Source organism: Myotis myotis, unplaced genomic scaffold (assembly GCF_014108235.1).
Source record: "Myotis myotis isolate mMyoMyo1 unplaced genomic scaffold, mMyoMyo1.p scaffold_m19_p_17, whole genome shotgun sequence".
Lineage (NCBI taxonomy): Eukaryota > Metazoa > Chordata > Mammalia > Chiroptera > Vespertilionidae > Myotis > Myotis myotis.
In genome coordinates, this window is record NW_023416321.1 from 3,547,316 (window position 1) to 3,565,258 (window position 17,943).

Genomic DNA, 17,943 nt, shown 5'->3' on the forward strand with positions numbered 1-17,943 from the left:
TCTCAGCTGCACAGGGTCCCCCACTCTCCATGCTCTGAGCTCTGAGCTCTCCTTGTCCACTGTCAGACCTCTGTGTGAGCCTCACCGTGGAGCTGACTTTCAGAAGCAGAAAGAGGAAAAAGTGAAGTCCTCAGAGGGTTGTGAGCAGGGAACCCACAGGAGAGAGGACTCAGCCTTGGGTGGGACCCACAACCAAGTTGGGACCTTTGAAGGCCTCTGAGGTCGTAGAAGAGCTGGGGGCCCACAGGGTCAGAGCTCCCGTGGGTGCCTGCAGCTACATATTGGGGTTCAGAACACCTCTAGGTCACCACCAAGTCCTGAGAGGATGAAATGGTCTGGCCTTCAGCCCAGGACTATCATTCTTGACTACAAGGAAGTGACATATGGCAGAGGGTGGGGGACACCACCAAGGAGGAAACGTCCCAGCAGCTCTGCTGTGCGGAGACGTGTGGCCGTCAGAGGAGCAGCCATGTGCTCTGAGAAGGGGCAGCAGCCTCTCTGAGGTCACGGGCCTGTCCTGTCATTGGGGTTGAGAGCAGAAGCCCAGGGCACTAAAGGCCGGGGGTCTTGCAGCAGCCTCTATAGCTCCTGACCCTAAGCTTCCTGCACCCTGACCATCAAGCATCAGACTCAAAACTGGGCTGGACACAGAAGCAGAGATGCCCAGAAAAGCGGAAGAGGGCACAGGCCAATCGAACCCTCTTTGAGGACGCTTGACCGTGTCCACCCATAGGACCTGGCGCTGCTGCAGGCTGTGTCTGTGCAGAGACATGACCCCGAGGAGTGGAGCCACGTGGCTGCCTTCAGCTCTGCTCCTTCTCCAGGTCCCAGGTGAGCGGGGCTGGGCTGCATGGAGCTGGGCCCGAATGGGAATGAGGAAAGACTGGGAGGCGGGGTGTGGAGGGTGAGGAGCAGCCCAGCAGGAAGGAGGGAGGACATGGGGGAGAGGAAGGGAAGGCAGAAATGCTTCCAGGACCAGGCAGCAGGCGGCAGGAACCACAAGGATTCAGTGCACAAAGCAGGCGAGTCTCAACTACTGCGCCCTCAGAGCTGTGCTGGGAGGCAGGGTCTGTGCTCATCACCTTATGGTCATAACCAGGGAAGTGGGCCCTGGCTGAGGGCTCAGTGGTTAGAGCATCGACCTGACACAGGTTCAATTCTGGGTCAAAGGCATGTACCTGGGCTCATGCAGGAGGAAACCAATGAATGTGTCTCTCTCTTCCTCTGCCTCCCTACCTCTCTTACACTCTCTCTAAAATGGAAAAATATCCTTAAGTGATTAAAAATACATCAGAGATGTGGTCTTGGTTCATCACATACACACACATGTACATACACATATACATGTGCACACACTCCTTTATTCCCATCGTGGCCCTTCTTGTCTCCATGGACACCCTCTCCCTGTGTCACCACTGGGAGGAGGGAGCTATCGCCCCTGGTCCCCTCGCCTGGTCTGAGGAAAGGCATGGCCTCCAGACACTGAGGGCTCTTGAGGGTCCTGCACCCCAGGACGCCCCTTGCCCCTGGCCCATCTGGTAATAACCCGGGATGGGCTTTGTCTTCCAGGTTGTTTGTCTCTGAGCGGCCCCGAGCACGTGACGGGCACCGTGGGGGGATCGCTGAGCGTGCAGTGTCGGTACGAGAAGGAGTTCAAGGAAAATAACAAATACTGGTGCAAAAGCCCATGTTTGGCATCGCTGAGGACGAAGATTGTGGAGACCACGAAGTCAGAGAGAGAAGTGAGGAGTGGCCGTGTGTCCATCAGGGACCATCCAGCAACCCTCACCTTCACAGTGACCTTGGAGAGCCTCACAGAGGGCGATGGAGGCACATACAGGTGTGGGATCCATAGACCATGGACAGAAGGACTGATAGACCTCACCTTCCAGGTTGAGGTGTCTGTTGTGTCCCAGGTGAGTCACAAACACTCTCCCCTCGCCCCAGATCCAGGCTGCCTGACCTGTACCTGGTCACCCGCTGGTCAGGGCAGACATGTTATTGAAGAGCTGGGTGAATGGGGGTCAGTGATCAGGACACAGCATGTGTGGGTGTTGTGTTATCTGGGCACAGGTGTGCCCTGCACACACACACACACACACACACACACACACACACACACACACACAGTCTGTTCCAGACCCCTTTGGAGCCCAGGCCCTGACGGAATCTCAGGCCTGGATGGCTCCTGAGGCATCACCCTCACAGCCTTGGTCCTGGGGCCCTGCAGCTGCCAGGAGACGGGCCCAGAGGAGCCACGGTTCCGTGTGTGGGGCCCCTGTGATGTTGCGGGGGCCTCCCGTCCCTTCAGGCTGACTCTGTCCCTCCCCGTTTTCTCTGATGCCTTGTAGCCACAGGGGGGAACCCAGAGGAGCCCCTGAAAATACCTCCCTCAGGAAGGAGAGGAAAGGTATCACGTGGCGCTCAGGTGCTACGTCCCCAGCTCCCTGCCCGCTCTCCGCACAGTTCTCTCCACAGGTCGCTGTGCTTGTGCCTGAGAGCCCAGTGAACATCACCTTCCTGCTGACGGTGGCGCTGGCTGCTCACTTCCTCCTTGAAGTTCTCGGTTCTCTCACTCTCACGTGGGAGGTGCCCTCACTGGCCTTTGTGTCTTGGTGTTTAAGAGGGAGAAACTGGAAATTCATGGAAACCTCTGGCTTGAGGGAGGGGGAGGGGTTTGTCCCTCTGCCTTCGGGACAGGACACGTTCTATGGGGTCCACCTGGTGTGTGTGTCTCTAGATCAGGAGTGGGGAACGTCTGGCCCGAGGGCCATATAAGGCCCAAGAAATCATTGGGTCTGGCCCTGCCAAGGCATTAGGGGTGAGTGAATGAAACACTGGCCAAACAGAACAGGCTAATGTTTAAGTTGATGATTTTGTGAAGCCTGAGAATGATGTTCTAAATCTCCAAATGGCCTTTGGCAGGAAAAGACCCCCCATCCCTGCTCTAGGTCCTTCTTTCTGCTCATTTCTTCCCCCAGAGAGGACTGCCCAGTGGGCTGAAGGCCTGACTGACAGTGTGGGGGCTGGTAGCTCAGACACAGCTGGAAGCCCAAGATCAGGAGCCCGGCACCTGGGCGAGGCCCTCCTCTGGCTGCAAACTTTTGTTGTATCCTCCGGGGTGAGGGGCCTCCCTCATCCAGGCACTAACCCCAAGGATGAGGGCTCCACCCTCATGACCTAACCACCTCCAAATTCCTGGCCTCCTAATACCACCCACTGGGCATGGGGCTTTCAACAAAAGAATTGTGGAGACTCCAGCATTCAGACCATGGTGTGTCTAAGGGACTGCGGTCCCGCCATTTAGTGCAGACTCTGAGGCAGGTCTGTTTCCTGGGTCTCACTCCAAGCATTCCATGCCTGAGGGCCCTGGCCACCCATCACTCTAGTTAAGGCTACAGAATAAGTGTCACCCCACCCCTGATGGCGGGACAAGGCGGAGAAGGGGTGGCTGTGGTGGGGGTGTGGCCGGAGCCAGGTGCTCTTCCCACACAGTCAGATCCTCTGCTGAGCAGGACGACTCTGCATCCGAACGTGCCCACTGGGCCATGGAGTTCCTGGTGAGGGGCCGGGGACGGGGCCCAGGAAGGGGTTCCTGCTCTCACCTGGCGGTGGCCATGGAGGGGATGGCCTGAGTGACCTTGACCTTGTGTCAGAGTCACACAGCTGACAGAGTGGAAAACCCAGGGCCTGACATGTGCTTCTCCCTCAGCCCCCACCCTGAAGATCGTCACAAGCACCCTGGGCCCTCCAAGCACCCTGGGTCCTCCCTCCTCACTGCCAGTGACCACTGGGTCCAGCATGACCAGTCAGGAGATGCCTGATGCCAGCCAACACCCTCGGTAAGGGGCGCACATCCCAGGACTTTGACACCTGGTGGATTCTCCTCTGGACGGGGGTTGGAGGGGCGGGGGTGGTGACGATGTGGCTCACTGTGCATCACCGTCACCGTGTCCCCCACAGGTCCCTGCTCAGCAGTGTCCACTTCCTGCTCCTCATATTCCTGAAGGTGCCCCTGTTCCTGAGCATGCTCAGTGCTGTCCTCTGGGTGAACAGGCCTCAGCGGGCCACTTGTGAGGAAACACAGTTTGGCTAAGACAACCTGCCACCGTCCCCGCCCATCCATGTCCTGTCCAGAGACACAGCCACTCGGGCTACAGAAGACAGAGCCTCCACCCTGAGCCTTACATCCCTTTTCAGCCTATCGCCAGAGACTAAAAAAAATAATTTAATGAGTATAGCACTTACACAAACGTGTGTATATGAACAGTTGAAGGACTGAAAATAAACATCTGTGTACCCGCCATTCAGCCTAAGAAATCAAACATCATGGAGACATTTAAAGCCCCACCTACTTCTCCCTGACTTCAAGCCCCTCGTTCTCCTGCTGCCAGAGTCAACCACTCTCTATATTAGTTTGTGACAATCATTTCTATTACCAACCTCACAGGTATGAAGGAACACACTTGTGGCAGTTTTCAAAGCCACCAAGAGGTGGCGCCAGAGGCCATCTGCAGAGCTTCACTATGGACCTCTTCATGGGCTCAGAAATAATTCTTCTCCAACAGGATTGCTTCTCAATTTATGGTTCCCTCCCGGCTGATCCCCAAATCCAGACCCCTTGTATCCTGCTGGCCTTTCCCCCAGGCTGGGTCCACTCCCGGCCATCCTGCTCATCAGCCTGGGCTATCTGAGTAAGGACCCCCTTGTCTCCATGGGGGCCAACCAGATGTGGACTCAGGCATTTAGGGGGCCAGGGACCAGGGATCGAGGTACAACGAGGGGTCTGGAGCCCAGTGGGCAGCTCAGACTGGAGTAGACTGAACCTAGAGGTGGGGGTGGAGCCAGGTGTGAGAGACAAAGACACACCTGATTCCAGTCCAAGGCTTCAGATTTCTTGAAAAGCAACACCATGTGGATCTGCTGATTTCTCACTCCCTGGGAGAGGCAGAGAGACCCAGGGATCAGTGAACAGGTTCAGCGAGCTTGGAACTTCAGGTGGTGACAGCTGGCACCACTTCCTATTCCCAGGAACAAGGGAACTTGTGTCTAAAGAACTAACTATGACCAGTGCCAGGAAGCGTCTAAGGAAGGGCAGCTGTGGGGATGAAAAACAAGGAGACAGAGGTTCAGGGGCAAAGAGAGATGGGTGGGAAGTGGGGAGGTGTGGTTGGGTCCATCTTGCAGTGTCCTGGGAGAGTCTACAGTTTGGCCCTGGCCTGGCATCCCATGAACAGCCTCAAAATTAGCCTTTAACATGATCTCTACATTGAATTATTTATACCACCACAGGCTGTGTTGGTAGACGTGTTTATGGTATGTATTTATTCATGTGTTTTATTCCTATGAACCACCGGAAAGTTAACATTTTAATGCTATAGTCATCTTCTCATTGTCTGATTGATTATTCTTATGGTCATTTGTGTATCAAAAGTTGACTCATGAACTTGACACACTTAAAAACATGACACCATTTTGATAACCCTATTCTGAAATCATTTTTCTTTTAAGATGCCAAGAGCTTCAAAAATAAAAGTGAACTATGTGTCAGGTGTCAGGTGGAGACTAGACTTATTGGGGTGACCACTTTGTAAGGTATATCCGTGTCTGGGCGCTATGTTGTACACGTAAAACTGAGGCCTGGAGAGGGATGGACACTCTGACGGAAACTTGGGGTCACTAAGGGGCAAGGGGAGTGAGACCCTTGTCAGGTCCCGTCGGGTCGAGTCGGCCAAGCAAGGACAGTGTGCTCAGTGGACGACGCGCGGCGAGGAGTGCCACTGCTGCTGTTGATCTGTGGCTCTTGCTGATGAGCAGAGGAGAGAGAGAAAGGGCAACCGGGGGATGTCACTGTCGTGGTGAGAGGAGAGAGGACACAGAAGGCCAGAGAAACAGGAGGGGAAGGGACAGCTTGGAGAGGCTTGGGGGAAGGATGGATGGGGAGTGAGGAGAGAAGAAGCCCAGGTTACAGGAATTGGGTTGCAACCACTCTGGGTTATTATTGTCTTTGGTCGTGGGAAGCTGGTGTAGAAGAGGAACAGGTCTGGGAAGAGAGTGTTTGGGGGAAACGAATAGACCTGGATTGAGCATGACAAGGTTGAGAAACCAGCCTAACCCAGGAGACACCTTAAAGTAGGCCCCACCTCTTGACCTGCGCCCCTACCATTTCCAGGGCAAATTGTCCCGGAAGCCATCATGTCCTGAGACTACCGAGCCTGTCTGAGGTAGGACAGTCCTGCCTCCCCACCTCCTGGGAAGGACCATCCCCATCTCTTCCCATTGAGGAGGCCCCTCGTCACCCCTGTGAACCCCAAAGGTTCACCAGCGACAGTGCCTTTGGGAAGACCCCCCTCTCTGTGCCATTGGACAGAGAGGAAAGGCTCAGTCTCAGCTGCACAGGGTCCCCCACTTTCCATCCTCTGAGATCTGAGCTCTCCTTGTCCACTGTCAGACCTCTGTGTGAGTCTCACAGTAGAGCTGAATTTCAGAAGAAGAAAGAGGAAAAAGTGAAGTCCTCAGAGATTGGTTAACAGGGAACCCACAGGAGAGAGGACTCAGCCTTGGGTGGGACCCACAACCAAGATGGGACCTTTGAAGGCATCTGAAGTCATAGAAGAGTTGGGTGCCCACAGGGTCAGAGCTCCCGTGGGTGCCTGCAGCTACATGTTGGGGGTCAGAACACCTCTGCGGTCACCGCCAAGGCCCGAGAGGATGAAAGATGTGGCCTTCAGCCCAGGACTGTCATTCTTGACTACAAGGAAGTGACATATGGCAGAGGGTGGGGACACCACCAAGGAGGAAACGTCCCAGCGGCTCTGCTGTGCGGAGACGTGTGGCCGTCAGAGGAGCAGCCATGTGCTCTGAGAAGAGGCAGCAGCCTCTCTGAGGCCACGGGCCTGTCCTGTCATTGGGATTGAGAGCTGAAGCCCAGGGCACCGAGATCGGGGGTCTGCAGCAGCCTGTGCAGCTCCTGACCGTAAGCTTCCTGCGCCCTGACCATCCAGCATCGGACTCAAAACTAGGCTGGACACGGTAGCAGAGAGGCCCAGAAAAGCAGAAGTGGGCACAGGGGAATCGAACCCTCATTGAGGTGGCTTGTCCGTGTCCACCCATAGGACCTGGCGCTGCTGCAGGCTGTGTCTGTGCGGAGACATGACCCCGAGGAGCGGGGCCACGTGGCTGCCTTCAGCTCTGCTCCTTCTCCAGGTCCCAGGTGAGCGGGGCTGGGCTGCACAGGGAGCTGGACCCTGAGTGGGAATGAGGAAAGACTGGGAGGCGGGGTGTGGAGGGTGAGGAGCAGCCCAGCAGGAGGGAGGGAGGACATGGGGAGAAAAAGGGGAGGCAGAAATGCTTCCAGGACCAGCCAGCACCTGCCTCAGCAGCAACCACAAGGATTCAGTGCACAAAGCAGGCGAGTCTCAACCACTGCGCCCACAGAGCTGTGCTGGGGAGGCAGGATCTGTGCTCACCACCTGATTGTCATAACCAGGGATTGGGTCCTGGAAATGGTTCAGTGGTTAGAGCGTTGGTCCGACGCAGGTTCGATTCTGCATCAAAGGCACGTATCTGGGCTCATGCAATCAATGTTTCTCTCTTTTTCTCTGCCTCCCTACCTCCCTTCCACTCTCTCTAAAAAGCAATGGAAAAATATCCTTCAGTGATTAAAAAAATCAGAGATGAGGTCTTGGTGCATCACACACAATTATACACCCACTCACATACATGTGCACACAGGCACATACACACACACACATACATGTGCACACACTCTGTTTTTCCCATCGTGGCCCTTCTTGTCTGCATGGACACCCTCGCCCTGTGTCACCATGGGAGGAGGGAGCTATCGCCCCTGGTCCCCTCGCCTGGTCTGAGGAAAGGCATGGCCTCCAGACCCTGGGGGCTCTTGAGGGGACCTGCACCCCAGAGTACCCCTGCCCCTGGCCCACCTGGTAAGAACCTGGGACGGGTGTGTCTTCCAGGCTGTTTGTCTCTGAGCGGCCCTGGGCACGTGATGGGCACCGTGGGGGGATCGCTGAGCGTGCAGTGTCGGTACGAGAAGGAGTTCAAGGAAAATAACAAATACTGGTGCAAAAGCCCATGTTTGCCATCACTGAACAGGAAGATTGTGGGGACCACAGAGTCAGAGAGAGAAGTGAGGCGCGGCCGTGTGTCCATCAGGGACCATCCAGCAAACCTCACCTTCACAGTGACCTTGGAGAGCCTCACAGAGGGCGATGGAGGCACATACAGGTGTGGGATCCATAGACCATGGACAGAAGGACTGATACACCTCACCTTCCCGGTTGAGGTGTCTGTGTCCCCAGGTGAGTCACACACACCCTCCCTTCACCCCAGCTCCAGGCTGCCTCATCTACCTGGTCACCCGCTGATCAGGACAGACATGGAATTGAAGAGCTGGGTGAAGTGGGGGGTCAGTGATCAGTACACAGCGTGTGTGGGTGTTTTGTTTTCTGGGCACACGTGCACCACACACACACACACACACACACAAACACAGTCTGTTCCAGATCCCTCCAGGATCCAGGCCCTGACGCAGTCTCAGGCCTGGCTGGCTCCTGAGGCACTACCTTCACACCCATGATCCTGGGGGCCTGCAGGTGCCATGAGATGGGCCCAGAGGATCCCCAGGTACCAGTTGGGTCCCCTGTGATTTTCCAGGGGCCTCCCTTCCCTTCAGGCTGACCCTGTCCCTCCCCGTTTTTCTCTGATGCCTCGTAGCCACAGGAGGGAACCCAGAGGAGCCCCTGAAAATACCACCCTCAGGAAGGAGAGGAAAGGTGATCACGTGGCGCTCAGGTGCTATGGCCCCAGCTCCCTGCCTGCTCTCCGCACAGTTCTCTCCACAGGTCGCTGTGCTTGTTGCCTGAGAGCCCAGTGAACATCACCTTCCTGCTGACGGTGGCTCTGGCTGCTCACTTCCTCCTTGTAGTTCTCAGTTTCTCACTCTCATGTGGGAGGTGCCCTCACTGGCCTTTGTGTCTTGGTGTTTAAGAGGGAGAAACTGGAAACCCCAGAACCTCTGGCTGGGTGGAGGGGTGGGGCTTGTCCCTCTGCCTTCGGAACAGGCCACCTTCTATGGGGTCCACCAGGTGTGTGTCTCTCTAGATCAGGGTGGGGAACGTCCGGCCCGAGGGCCGTATAAGGCCCATGAAATCTTTGGGTCTGGCCCTGCCAAGGCATTAGGGGTGAGTGGATGAAACACTGGCCAAAGAGAACAAGCTAATGTTTAAGCGAATGATTTTGTGTGACCCGAGAATGATGTTATAAATCTCCAATGACCTTGGCAGGAAAAGGTCCCCCACCCCTGCTCTAGATCTTTCTTTCTGCTCATTTCTTCCCCCAGAGAGGACTGCCCAGTGGACCAAGGCCTGGCTGACAGTGTGGGGGCTGGTAGCTAGACACAGCTGGAAGCCCGAGATCAGGAGGCCAGCATGTGGGGGAGGCCCTCCTCAGGGTGCAGACTTTTGTTGTATCCTCTGGGGTGAGGGGCCTTTCTAATCCGGGCACTAATCCCATGGATGAGGGTTCCACCCTCATGCCCTGACCACCTCCAAATGCCTGGCCTCCTAACACCACCCACTGGGCATGGGGCTTTCAACAAAGGAATTTGGGAAACACGACCTTTCAGACCACGGCGTGTCTAAGGGACTGCAGGGTCCCGCCATCCAGTGCAGACTCTGAGGCACGATTATTTTCTCATCTCACTCATCTCACTGGATCCATCAACCATGCCCAAGGGCCCTGGCCACCTACCACTCTAGTCAAGGCTACAGAATAAGTGTCACCCCACCCTTGCTGGCGGGACAAAAGGGAGAAGGGTGTGGCTGTGGTGGGGATGTGGCCAAGTGAACTTCCCACACAGTCAGACCCTCTGCTGAGCAGGACGACTCAGCATCCGGACATGCCCACTGGGCCACGGAGTTCCTGGTGAGGGGCCCAGGGAGGGGGCCCAGGTCTGGCCTGCCTGTGGCCATAGAGGGGATGGCCTCAGTGACCTTGACCTTGCTTCAGAGCCACACAGCTGAGAGAGTGGAAGACCCAGGGCCTGACATGTGCTTCACCCTCAGCCCCCACCCTGAAGATCGTCACAAGCACCCTGGGCCCTATAAGCACCCTGGACCCTCCAAGCACGCTGGGCCCTTCCTCCTCCCTGCCAGTGACCACTGGGCCCAGCCTGACCAGCCTGGAGACGCCTGATGCCAGCCAACACCCTCGGTAAGAGGCCCACATCCCAGGACTTTGACACCTGGTGGATTCTCCTCTAGATGGTGGGGGCGGAGGCGGGGGTCAGGCGTGGTGACGATGTGGCTCACTGTGCATCACTGTCACCGTGTCCCCCACAGGTCCCTGCTCAGCAGTGTCCACTTCCTGCTCCTCATATTCCTGAAGGTGCCCCTGCTCCTGAGCATGCTCAGTGCTGTCCTCTGGGTGAACAGGCCTCAGCGGGCAGCTTGTGAGGAAACACAGTTTGGCTAAGACAACCTGCCACCGTCCCCGCCCACCCATGTCCTGTCCAGAGACACAGCCACTCGGGCTACAGAAGACAGAGCCGCCACCCTGAGCCTTACATCCCTTTTCAGCTTATCACCAGAGACTTAAAAAAACATTTTAATGACTATATCACCTACACAAACGTGTGTATATGAACAGTTGAAGGACTAAAAATAAACATCTGTGTACCCGCCATTCAGCCTAAGAAATCAAACATCATGGAGACATTTAAAGCCCCACCTACTTCTCCCTGACCTCAAGTCCTGCCAGCGTCAACCACTCTCTCCATTAGTTTGTGCCAATCATTTCTATTACCAACCTCACAGTTAAGAAGGAAGACCACGCTTGTGGCAGTTCTTAAGGCCACCAACAGGCGGGGCCAGAGGCCATCTGCAGAGCTTCACTATGGACCTCTTCGTGGACTTAGAAATAATTCTTCTCCAACAGGATTGCTTCTCAGTTGCTGGGTCCCTCCCGGCTGATCCCCAAATCCAGACCCATTGTATCCTGCTTGCCTTTCCCCCAGGCTGGGTCCACTCCCCGCCCCATCCTGCTCATCAGCCTGGGCTATCTGAGTAGGGACCCCCTTGTCTCCATGGGGGCCAACCAGATGTGGACTCAGGCATTCAGGGGGCCAGGGGCTCAAGGTACAAACAGGGGTCTGGAGCCCAGTGGTCAGCTCAGACTGGAGTAGACTGAACTTAGGGGTGGGGATGGAACCAGGTGTGAGAGACGAAGACACACCTGATTCCTGTCCAAGGCTTCAGATTTCTTGAGAAGCAACACCATGTGGATCTGCTGATTTCTCACTCCCTGGGAGAGCCAGAGAGACCCAGGGCCTCAGTGAACACGTTCAGCGAGCTTGGAACATCAGGTGCTGACAGCTGTCACCACTTCCTATTCCCGAGGAACAAGGGAACTTGTGTCTAAGGGACTAACTATTACCGGTGCCAGGAAGCGGCTAAGGAAGGGCAGCTGTGGGATGAGAATCAAGGAGACAGAGTGCAGGGGTGAAGAGAGATGGGTGGGAAGTGGGGAGGGGTGGTGGGGTCCATCTTGCAGTGTCCTGGGAGAGTCTGCAGTTTGGCCCGGCCTGGCATCCCATGAACAGCCTTAAAATTAGTCTTTAACATGATCTCTACATTGAATTATCTACACCACCACAGGCTGTGTTGGTAGATGTGTTTATGCTATGTATTCATACATGTTTTTTATTCCTACTATGCTACCAGAGTTAATATTTTAATGCAATAGTCATCTTGTTATTGTTTGATTGATTATTCTTTGTGGGCATTTGTGTAGCAAAAGTTGATTCCTGAACTAGACACATTTAAAATATGCCACCATTTTGGTGACCCTATTTTGACATCTCTATTTTTTTTCAAGACGATGTGAGCTTCAAAAATAAAAGTTAACAATGTATAAGGTGTCTGGTGGGGACTAGACTTATCAGGGTGATCACTCTGTCAGATATATAAGTGTCTGGGCGCTATGTTGTTCAACTGAAACTAGGGCCTGGCGAGGGATGGACACTCTGACTGAAACATGGGGTCACTAAGGGGCAAGGGGAGTGAGACCCTTGTCAGGTCCCGTCGGGTCGAGTCGGCCAAACAAGGAGAGTGTGTCTCAGTGGACGACGCGCGGCGAGGAGTGCCACTGCTGCTGTTGATCTGTGGCTCTTGCTGATGCGCAGAGGAGAGAAAGGGCAACCGGGGGATGTCACTGTCGGGGTGAGAGGACAGAGGACACCGAAGGCCAGAGAAACAGGAGGGGAAGGGCCAGCTTGGAGAGGCTTGGAGGAAGGATGGATGGGGAGGGAGGAGAGAAGAAGCCCAGGTTACAGGAATTGGGTTGCAACCACTCTGGGTTATTATTGTCTTTGGTCGTGGTAAGCTGGTGTAGAAGAGGAACAGCTGGGAAGAGAGTGTTTGGGGGGAACGGACAGACCTGGATCATGCATGACAAGGTTGAGAAACCAGTGTAACCAAGGAGACATCTTAAAATAGGCCCCTCCTCTTGACCTGCCCCCTACCATTTCCAGGCAAATTGTCCCGGGAGCCATCATGTCCTGAGACTACCGAGCCTGTCTGAGGTAGGACAGACCTGCCTCCCCACCTCCTGGGAAGAACCATCCCCATCTCTGCCCCTTGAAGAGGCCCCTGGTCACCCCTGTGAACCCCAAAGGTTCACCAGTGACAGTGCCTTTGGGAAGACCACCCTCTCTGTGCCCCTGGACGGAGAGGAAAGGCTCAGTCTCACTGCGTAGGGTCCCCCCCTCTCCATGCTCTGAGCTCTGAGCTCTCCTTGTCCACTGTCAGACCTCTGTGCCGAGTCTCACCGTGGAGCTGACCTTCAGAAGCAGAAGAGGAAAATGTGGAGTCCTCAGAGGGTTGGTGAGCAGGGAACCCACAGGAGGGAGGACTCAGCCTTGGATGGGACCCCACAACCAAGATGGGACCTTTGAAGGCATCTGAGGTCGTAGAAGAGCTGGGGGCACACAGGGTCAGCGCTCCCGTGGGTGCCTGCAGCTACATGTTGGGGGTCAGAACACCTCTGTGGTCACCACCAAGGCTGGAGAGGATGAAAGTTGTGGCCTCCAGTCCAGGACTATCATATTTGACCACAAGGAAGTGACATGTGGCAGAGGGTGGGGACACCACCAAGGAGGAAACGTCCCAGCAGCTCTGCTGTGCGGAGACGTGTGTGGCCCTCAGAGGAGCAGCCATGTGCTCTGAGAAGGGGCAGCAGCCTCTCTGAGGCCACGGGCCTGTCCTGTCATTGGGGTTGAGAGCAGAAGCCCAGGGTGCCAAGAGCCGGGGCTCTGCAGCCACCTGTGCAGCTCCTGACCCTGAGCTTCCTGCACCCTGACCGTCTTGCATTGCACTCAAAACAGGGCTGGACACGGAAGCAAAGAGCCCCAGAAGAGCCGAAGTGGGCACAGGGCTATCGAACCTCAGCGAGGAGGCTTGATTGTGTCCACATGTAGGGCCTGGCGCTGCTGCAGGCTGTGTCTGAGCAGAGACATGACCCCGAGGAGTCGGGCCACGTGGCTGCCTTCAGCTGTGCTCCTTCTCCAGGTCCCAGGTAAGCGGAGCTGGGCTGCATGGGAGCTGGGCCCGAATGGGAATGAGGAAAGACTGGGAGGCGGGGTGTGGAGGGTGAGGATCAGCCCAGCCAGAGGGAGGACATGGGGGAGAGCAAGGGGAGGCAGAGAAGCTTCCAGGAGCAGCCAGCACCTGCCTCAGCAGCAACCACAAGGATTCAGTGACAAAGCAGGCGAGTCTCAACCACTGCGCCCACAGAGCTGTGCTGGGGAGGCAGGGCCTGTGCTCACCACCTTCTGGTCATAACCAGGGAAGTGGGCCCTGGCTGAGGGCTAGTGGTTAGAGCGTCGGCCCGACGCAGGTTCAATTCTGAATCAAAGGCATGTAGTTAGGCTCATGCAGGAGGCAATCAATCAATGTGTCTCTCTCACATCAATGTTTTTCTCTCTTCCTCTGCCTCCCTACCTCCCTTCTACTCTCTCTAAAAAGCAATGGAACAATATCCTTCAGTGATTAAAAAAAATCAGAGATGTGGTCTTGGTGCATCACACACACTTAAACACACACACATATCCATGTGCACACAGACACATACACACACACACACATACATGTGCACACACTCTGTTTTTCCTATCGTGGCCCTTCTTGTATCCATGAACACCCTCTTCCTGTGTCACCACTGGGAGGAGGGAGCTATCACCCCTGGTCCCCTCGCCTGGTCTGAGGAAAGGCATGGCCTCCAGACCCTGGGGGCTCTTGAGGGACCTGCACCCCAGGGCGCCCCTGCCCCTGGCCCATCTGGTAAGAACCTGGGATGGGCTGTGTCTTCCAGGCTGTTTGTCTCTGAGCGGCCCCAGGCGCGTGACAGGCATCGTGGGGGGATCGCTGAGCGTGCAGTGTCGGTACGAGAAGGAGTACAGAGACCATAACAAATACTGGTGCAAAGGCCCATGTTTGCCATCACTAAACAGGAAGATTGTGGAGACCACAGAGTCAGAGAGAGAAGTGAGGCGCGGCCGTGTGTCCATCAGGGACCATCCAGCAAACCTCACCTTCACAGTGACCTTGGAGAGCCTCACAGAGGGCAATGGAGGCACATACAGGTGTGGGATCCATAGACCATGGACAGAAGGACTGATAGACCTCACCTTCCCGGTTGTGGTGTCTGTGTCCCCAGGTGAGCCACACACACCCTGCCCTCACCCCAGCTCCAGGCTGCCTGATCTACCTGGTCATCCATTGGTTAGGACTGACATGGAATTGAAGAGCTGGTTAAATTGGGGGGTTATTAATCAGGACACAGCATGTGTGGGTGTTGTGTTGTCTGGGCGCACGCGCGCACACACACACACACACACACACACACAAAACACACACACACACGCAGTCTGTTGCAGACCCCTTCGGGGTCAGGCCCTGATGGAGTCTCAGCCCTGTATGGCTCCTGAGGCACCAGCCTCACAGCCGTGGTCCTGGGGCCTGCAGCTGCGATGAGATGCACCCAGAGGAGCCCCAGGTCACTGTGTGGGGCCCCTGTGATGTTTGGGGGCCTCCCTTCCCTTCAGGCTGACCTGTCCCTCCCCGTTTTTCTCTGATGCCTCGTAGCCACAGGGGGGAACCAAGAGGAGCCCCTGAAAATACCACCCTCAGGAAGGAGAGGGAACGTGGTGCTCAGGTGCTATGGCCCCGGCTTCTTGCCCGCTCTCCCCACAGTTCTCTCTACCGGTTGATGGGCTTGTTGATCAAGAGCCGAGTGAGGATCACCCTCCTGCTGACGGTGGCTCTGGCCGCTCACTTCCTCCTTGCAGTTCTCGGTTTCTCATTCTCACATAGGAGGTTCCCTCACTGGCCTTTGTGTCTGCCTATTTAAGAGGGAGAAACTGGAAACCCCAGAACCTCTGACTGGGGAAGGGGGAGGGGTTGTCCCTCTGCCTTTGTGTCGGGCCACATTCTATGGAGTCCACCTGGTGTGTGTTTCTCTAGATCAGGGGTGGTGAACGTCTGGCCCGAGGGCAGTATAAGCCCAGGAAATCATTGGGTCTGGCCCTGCCAAGGCATTAGGGGTGAATGAATGAAATGCCTGGAAAAACAGAACAGGCTAATGTTTAAGTTGATGATTTTGTGTGGCCTGAGAATGATGTTATAAATCTCCAAATGGCCCTTGGCAGGAAAAAGGCCCCCCACCCCTGCTCTAGGTCTTTCTTTCTGCTCATTTCTTTCCCCGGAGAGGACTGCCCAGTGGCCCAAGGCCTGGCTGACAGTGTGGGGGCTGGTAGCTCAGACACAGCTGGAAGCCTGAGATCAGAAGGCCAGCAGGTGGGGGAGGCCCTCCTCAGGGTGCAGACTTTTGTTGTATCCTCCGGGATGGAGGGGCCTCCCTCATCCGGGCACTAATCTCATGAATGAGGGCTCCACCCTCATGCCCTGACCACCTCCCAATGCCTGGCCTCCTAATACCACCCACTGGGCCTGGGGCTTTCAACAAAGGAATTTTGGAGACACGAGCAATCAGACCATGGCGTGTCTAAGGGACTGCGGGTCCCGCCATCCAGTGGAGACCATGAGGCACGTCTGTTTCCTGGGTCTCACTGGAGCCAGCAGCCACACCCAAGGGCCCTGGCCACCCATCACTCTACTCAAGGCCACAGAATAAGTGTCAGCCCGCCCCCTGCTGGCAGGACAAGGGGGAGAAGGGTGTGGCTGTGGTGGGGGTGTGGCTGGAGCAGGTGCTCTTCCCACACAGTCAGATCCTCTGCTGAGCAGGACGACTCTGCATCTCTACATGCCCACCAGGCCACGGAGTTCCTGGAGAGGGGCCCGGGGAGGGGCTCAGGAATGGGGTACAGCTCTCACCTGGCAGTGGCCATGGAGGGGATGGCCTGAGTTCCTTGACCTTGTATCAGAGCCACACAGCTGACAGAGTGGAAGACCCAGGGCCTGACATGCAATTCTCCCTCAGCCCCCACCCTGAAGATCGTTACAAGCACCCTGGGCCCTCCAAGCACCTTAGGACCTCCAAGCAACCTGGTATCACCAAGCACCCTGGACCCTCCCTCCTCCCTGCCAGTGACCACTGGGCCCAGAATGACCAGTCAGGAGATGCCTGATGCCAGCGAACACCCTCGGTAAGGGGCGCACATCCCAGGACTTTGACACCTGGTGAATTCTACTTAGGGCGGGGAGGGGGGGGGGGCGCGGGAGAGGTGACGATGTGGCTCACTGTGCATCACCGTCACCGTGTCCCCCACAGGTCCCTGCTCAGCAGTGTGCACTTCCTGCTCCTCATACTCCTGAAGGTGCCCCTGCTCCTGAGCATGCTCAGTGCTGTCCTCTGGGTGAACAGGCCTCAGCGGGCCACTTGTGGGGAAACCCAGTTTGGCTAAGACAACCTGCCACTGTCCCTGCCCACCCATGTCCTGTCCAGAGACACAGCCACTCGGGCTACAGAAGACAGAGCCTCCACCCTGAACCGTACATCCCCGTTTAAGTTATTGCCAGAGACTTAAAAACACATTTTAATAACTATATCACCTACACAAACGTGTGTATATGAACAGTTGAAGGACTAAAAATAAACATCTGTGTACCCGCCATTCAGCCTAAGAAATCAAACATCATGGAGACATTTAAAGCCCCACCTACTTCTCCCTGACTTCAAGCCCCTCCTTCTCCTGCTGCCAGAGTCAACCTCTCTCTATATTAGTTTGTGACAATCATTTCTATTACCAACCTCACAGGTAAGAAGGAAGACCACGCTTGTGGCAGTTCTTAAGGCCACCAACAGGCGGGGCCAGAGGCCATCTGCAGAGCTTCACTATGGACCTCTTCGTGGACTTAGAAATAATTCTTCTCCAACAGGATTGCTTCTCAGTTGCTGGGTCCCTCCCGGCTGATCCCCAAATCCAGACCCATTGTATCCTGCTTGCCTTTCCCCCAGGCTGGGTCCACTCCCCGCCCCATCCTGCTCATCAGCCTGGGCTATCTGAGTAGGGACCCCCTTGTCTCCATGGGGGCCAACCAGATGTGGACTCAGGCATTCAGGGGGCCAGGGGCTCAAGGTACAAACAGGGGTCTGGAGCCCAGTGGTCAGCTCAGACTGGAGTAGACTGAACTTAGGGGTGGGGATGGAACCAGGTGTGAGAGACGAAGACACACCTGATTCCTGTCCAAGGCTTCAGATTTCTTGAGAAGCAACACCATGTGGATCTGCTGATTTCTCACTCCCTGGGAGAGCCAGAGAGACCCAGGGCCTCAGTGAACAGGTTCAGTGACCTTGGAACTTCAGGTGGTGACAGCTGTCACCACTTCCTATTCCCCAGGAACAAGGGAACTTGTGTCTAAGGGACTAACTATGACCAGTGCCAGGAAGCGTCTAAGGAAGGGC

The 17,943-nt window shown here is 55.8% G+C and overlaps 2 protein-coding genes and 1 long non-coding RNA gene across 3 annotated transcripts; all 3 read left to right on the forward strand.

Moving 5' to 3' along the window:
• The first annotated feature begins 579 nt into the window (after positions 1 to 579).
• On the forward strand, positions 580 to 2,381 carry LOC118671365 (protein CD300H-like). Its single transcript, XM_036339472.1, has 3 exons — positions 580 to 831; positions 1,570 to 1,916; positions 2,352 to 2,381. Exons 1-3 carry the CDS (start codon positions 771 to 773, stop codon positions 2,379 to 2,381), a joined length of 438 nt encoding a protein of 145 aa, XP_036195365.1. The 5' UTR covers positions 580 to 770.
• Positions 2,382 to 2,598: 217 nt separating this feature from the next.
• On the forward strand, positions 2,599 to 4,304 carry LOC118672389. The gene is made up of 2 exons (XR_004973044.1): positions 2,599 to 3,842; positions 3,964 to 4,304. It is a non-coding gene; the product is annotated as an uncharacterized LOC118672389 (long non-coding RNA).
• Positions 4,305 to 6,083: 1,779 nt separating this feature from the next.
• LOC118672431 (CMRF35-like molecule 6) lies at positions 6,084 to 12,183 on the forward strand. Its single transcript, XM_036342097.1, has 5 exons — positions 6,084 to 6,976; positions 7,116 to 7,213; positions 7,980 to 8,324; positions 10,089 to 10,236; positions 10,365 to 12,183. The coding sequence occupies exons 2-5, from the start codon at positions 7,153 to 7,155 to the stop codon at positions 10,495 to 10,497; spliced, it is 687 nt and encodes a 228-aa protein (XP_036197990.1). The 5' UTR covers positions 6,084 to 6,976; positions 7,116 to 7,152; the 3' UTR covers positions 10,498 to 12,183.
• Positions 12,184 to 17,943: the final 5,760 nt, after the last annotated feature.